At 40.5% G+C, this 5,396-nt stretch overlaps 1 protein-coding gene across 1 annotated transcript; it reads right to left on the bottom strand.

The window, feature by feature from the left end:
* Nucleotides 1-1,209: 1,209 nt before the first annotated feature.
* Nucleotides 1,210-4,744, bottom strand: HTR5A (5-hydroxytryptamine receptor 5A). The gene is made up of 2 exons (XM_083189033.1): nt 3,342-4,744; nt 1,210-2,631 (listed from the first exon to the last, which is right to left on the bottom strand). Exons 1-2 carry the CDS (start codon nt 4,056-4,058, stop codon nt 2,299-2,301), a joined length of 1,050 nt encoding a protein of 349 aa, XP_083045159.1. The 5' UTR covers nt 4,059-4,744; the 3' UTR covers nt 1,210-2,298.
* Nucleotides 4,745-5,396: the final 652 nt, after the last annotated feature.

Raw genomic sequence — 5,396 nt, forward strand, 5'->3', positions numbered from 1 at the left:
AAATGTGTTCACTTACAGTAGAGATGTGCAGGCTCTGATTTACTCTGATTTCAAAGCAGGATCTTATTGGCTATCAACTGTCAACAACTGTCAAGTGATTTGGGATAGCCAATAAGATCCTGCTTTGAAATCAGAGCCTGCACATCTCTAATTTACAGTAGAGACGTGCAGGTTGGGATATACCCAGGATTTACCCGGATCTCAAAACAGGATCTTATTGGCTATCGGCTGTCATATGTTTTGACTCAAAAACATGTGACAGCCGGATGGCCAATAAGATCCCATTTTTGAGATCTGGTAAATTCAGAGTAAATCCAGGTAAACGCTGACCAGCACATCTCTAATTTACAGCTGCATGTGAAATAAAGAACATAAATAAAGCCATTCTCTTATGGAGCAAAAATTGGGTTAATAGTGTCAAATTCCCATAGTATTATTTGAAACATTTTCTAGATATAATAGAGACAGATAGATAGATAGATAGATAGATAGATAGATAGATAGATAAATAGATAGACCGATCGATAGATACAGTAGAACATAACTGACAAATGCATTTATGGAGGTGAAAAATTTACACACGTGTTTCATAGTAAATACATGGTGATCCATGAACATAGTATGAATGATTGTCTTGCTGATGTGGATATAATGCCCATTATCCAGAATCCAATTTGTTTCTGCATTCCATGTGCTGCTATGAACTATGTGATTTTAGTTTAATTGTTCACCCTGCACGTTCACACTGGGGAGCAATTTTTAGAGACTGCGCATGCACATAAGCATTTATACGCATGTGCAGCCTCTGTGTGAGCAGGCACGGCAAACTGATTATTCACAAACAGCAGTGCAGGCTGGGAGTGGCGGGCCATTGTAGCACCAATGTGTGCGGGCAGTGGGTGGACCTTTGTGCAGGCGGCAGGCAGCATTTACCTGACCTGCAAAGCTGCAGTCAACCTTTATGAGGGCCCATGTGTACACACCTTTCAATTAAAGTGTATAAAATCAGCAAAATGTAATTTGCTCACCTAGTGAGCTTGGTTTTTAGACAATATAGGATTCATTTAGAATTCCACTTATACCTACATTGGTTTACTATGCTGTTTATTTTTCTAGTAAACACCTACAATACCATATTCCTGTACTATTAAAAAATACAGCAAATCTATAGTAAATTCCAGTGAAGATTTAATTGGATAATTACAAAAAAAACATGAAATATACACATTAGACAATAGATCAATAATGAAATATTTGTGAGTAAAAAAAGCAATAAGTATCTTAAACACGAGAAAAAATTAGCTTAATTTTCTTGAAATATTCAGATTTATCACTGTTTAAACAGCTTTATAAAAGGAAGTAGATTGACCTTCTGCATTTGTTTGAAATGTGCTTAGACATCATTTCCCAATGACAGCAAAGGGTGATGCACTGTATTGGATACAGATTGGAAAAAAAAATCTATATCTTATACTGCACATTGTGTGTGTATACACTATTGTTCATTGAAGCAAACCAAAATAACAAATTTCTTTTTTAAATACATTTTGTAAATATGCATTAAATATGCAGCACAGAGTCTAAAAAAATTACACTGGCAGTTGGATTGCTCTCATGCATACATATACAATACAACATCTTCCCTGAAATGAGCTTATTAAGTCTTCTCAGACCCTCACATTTGCTTCCCCGGGAGACTTAATAGAAGTGGTGAATTCAATAAGCTTAACTCTTGTCAGATCTATTGTTTTGCATGTTTGGCAATATGCAGTGATTTCCTTGAAAGGAGAGTGAAATAATAATGTATGGGATTAATGTTTTGGGCCATCTCAGGAAAGATATCACTAATTAGATAAATTGTGTAGCCTATCATATAGCTGCTGCAGAACCTCTTAGAGAGAATTACTTAGAATAACTAATTACTTCTAAATATAAATAGAAGATACGAGCCAAATCTTTCCTTTCCAAGAGTTTCTGAATGAGTATTCCAATTATTCCACTTACTGTGTTGCCTAAGTGGTTTGTTTGTTTGTTGCTCTCTCTCTATAAACTCAGTTAAAAAAACACACATTGGTGCCTTTTAAATACTTAATCGGATTTAATTACCCATATTCTTCATATGTCAACTTCCAACATGGTTTGTTACAGTTGTTTTTGGATTCAAGGATAGTTGTTGAAGCATTCTAGTCCATACCAGTAAATTGCTGTCATTGCATTAGACTCAAGTCCTTGAACGAAGACATAATGATTGCTTATAGCATGCTCGATGATGTAATTTCCGAGACAACATAAAATTTATCACCGTTGTCGAGAAAAAAGGTTTCTGAATGCATTGTTATAATTTTTGTTAAAGGCCGTATAGATCAAAGGATTGAAGAAAGAATTTGAGTACCCCAACCATAAGAATATACTCTTCCAAATAGGAGGAATGTCACAGGAACACAAAGGGTTAATCAGCTCAGTTATAAAGAAGGGGATCCAACAAAGAACAAATACCCCAATGAGTATGCCGACCATGAGGGCTGCTCTTTTTTCCTTCTGTTCCCTCCATGTGTCTCCATCTGTTTGGAAAGTGACGGTGGCATGGCGGACTGTGAAGACCATTTGAGGCTGGTTAGATGCTTCTTTAACCTGTTCAAAAACAAAGTGGTCAGGAACAGACCTACAAAGAAACTGTTACTAAAACAAGCTTAGCATTAAGATTATTACACTTCACACTGGCAGCAGCAAAGTGCATGACTAAGCCAGCAAATACTACTCTCAAGTAGTCTAAGAATATACTGTAGACACAGTGGGAGTCTGGAAATATGAATGGGATTTGCTAGTAGATAACCAACATATTATTTAATTTGCTATCTATAGCACCACCAAATATATACATTTATGGTGACATACCACAACAAATAATACAGTCAAGCTATATACTTATCACTCATCAAGGCTAATTCTGCTCCTCACCTCTAAAGGGAGAATTCAAGTGTTCTGTTTGCAGCTGTGTCCATTCAGCCGCACACAGCTGCTGGCGCTGACATTAATGATATGCTGTTCCATGATTTTTGACAGGCTGTTAACTAGTTTTATTTCACAACATAATAAATCCCATTATTCACACACAACTATATGTGTGCATTTATTCACAGGAAGTGTATGACTGTATTTATGGGTCACACACACACACACATATATATACTGTAGGTGTTTGGAATAATGTATGTTAAATGTATGCATGGAACAAATTAATTATAGCAAATGCACAAATATAAGTATGGCTCAATGTATTGGTAGACTGTGATCTGATTCTCCTTGTAAGCAAGGACTTAAAAAAAGAGCAAAGGACCAACCTCAATCACTTCTGGCATTGGGGTGATTGTGTTTGTCTTCTTTGACCCAATTCTGAATTTGGCAGCTTTGTAGATTTTCCAGTACACAAAGAGAACCACACAAAGTGGAAGGTAAAAAGCTCCAAAGGTAGAGAAGATTGTGTAAGAGGGTTCCTGACTAACCTTACACTCTTCATTTACCTCTGAATATGTTTCTCCCCATCCAAAGAGAGGAGACAGAGAGATAACTGCAGACAGCAGCCAAGTCAGCAGTATCATGACGTTAGAAATCCTCTTTCTAGTCTTTAGGGTGTATTCCAGGTGTCTAGTGATAGACCAGTACCTGTCCAGAGCAATAGCTGTCACATTCCAGATGCTGGCAGTACAACAGAGGACATCAAAGGAGATCCAAATGTGGCACAGAATCCTGCCCAGTCTCCATCTCCGGTCATTGAGCTCATGCACTAAGCTTAAGGGCATTACTAGAGCAGCGACCATCACATCTGAGATAGCCATGGAGGCCACCAAATTATGGGGAACCCGATGGAAAGTTCTCACTCTTAGGATAGTAACTAGCACTAATACATTCCACAGGAAGGTGGCAATAACCAGCATAGCCAGCAGAGTTAATATGAGGACGCTAAAGATTGAAATCCGATACTTGTTAAAGTTATCTGACCCAGAGCTCCCATTAGCAATAACTGTGATGTTCCATTCCATCCTCATGTCTGGTAGCATGAGCAATATCAGACAGAGGAAACAGAAGATCCCTTGAGAAAAAAAATCCAGCCCGTGGTATATGGTAGCATACCAGTCACCAGCGTACCAGGCAGCCGGATCATGCTACTAAAACCCATTGAGGATTCCTGGCAGTGCCCGGCTGCACAGCTTGGCACAAAGTTTGCCCAACACTCATGCCCATCCCATGCACAGCCATGGTATCAGATGCATAGACTCCTTGCCATGGACCAGCAGAAAGCAACCCATTCACGGCAGCCACCGGTGAGGAGCTGTCCTTGGTGCTGAAGTCGTCAGTCTTTCCGGATCCCGGGGACAGGAGGCATGCAGCAGGAAGGATAGCACCTAGCTTGTAGACGCACGTTGACGGCACCAAGCAGCTGTTCCAGCTAACAGCCCAGTCTGAGCGAGCAGAGAGCAAGCGGAGCTCTGTAGCTGGTGTCAGTAAGCAGATCTTTATAAAGGGGAGATGGTTCTTCTTACGTCAAAGTGATCCCAGCCTCTCAGCAATGAGACACACTGTCATTAAACTGCACCACCAGAGACTGTTAGCTATCACCATATGACTGCCAGCTGAACACACGGTGCAGTGTGAGGGCATTGCACCAGCTGAGCTCTCTATACTGTACAAGGCAGAGCCAGCAGGAAAACACTGCTCCCACGCCTCTCATACAGGATTGGTATCATCATCACACTGCACAGTGTATCCTAAAAACTGTTCTCTGCTTTCACAATCAAACTGCAAAGCTGCTATAATACTGCAGTGGATCAGATAACTGGCAAGCTGTGATTTATAAGCTGCAGGAACAATATTAATCAGTGGGGAACACAGTCAACTATCTATAGGTGGCAGATGTAGAACAATGTAAATCTGTCACAGATTACCGTGTATGTACTGCAGGGTGATCAGATTAAGGTGCTGCCAGGGTGGGTGACAGACTGCTGTTAGGGTGCTGCTGCTGGAACTTCAGTAATTATAGCAATTGCACAGTACAGTGTAGTGAGGTGATTATGACTGCAGGTTCAGTATGTAGTATAATGAAAAATTACGGTACTTCTGTACTTTCACGGCGCCAACATGGCGCCGCGCGTCAGAGTCCCCTTGCGGGGCTCGCTTCGCTCGCCCACGCTGCGGGCTCGGTGGCTCGCTACGCTCGCCACGCTAATTAAAATCAACTCCATGCCAACATGGATAGTGGAGGTATGAACTATCCATGTTGGCATGGCGTTAACTTAGTTTATTTTACTTATTTAGTGGCGAGCGTAACCCGGAAGTACGCGCGGCGCCATGCTGGCGCCGTGAAAGTAAAGAAGTACCAAAATTACAGTATAGGATGT

This window comes from Crinia signifera, chromosome 5 (assembly GCF_055691185.1).
Source record: "Crinia signifera chromosome 5, ASM5569118v1, whole genome shotgun sequence".
Classification (NCBI taxonomy): Eukaryota; Metazoa; Chordata; class Amphibia; order Anura; family Myobatrachidae; genus Crinia; species Crinia signifera.

What these genes read in the sequence shown, in the direction of transcription:
- HTR5A (XM_083189033.1), bottom strand. Translation starts at nt 4,058, where the DNA reads ATGCTACCAGACATGAGGATGGAATGGAACATCACAGTTATTGCTAAT. An exon ending in CAATGCCAGAAGTGATTGAG is followed by an intron (nt 2,632 to 3,341) that starts GTTGGTCCTTTG and finishes GTTTTTGAACAG; the next exon opens with GTTAAAGAAGCATCTAACCA.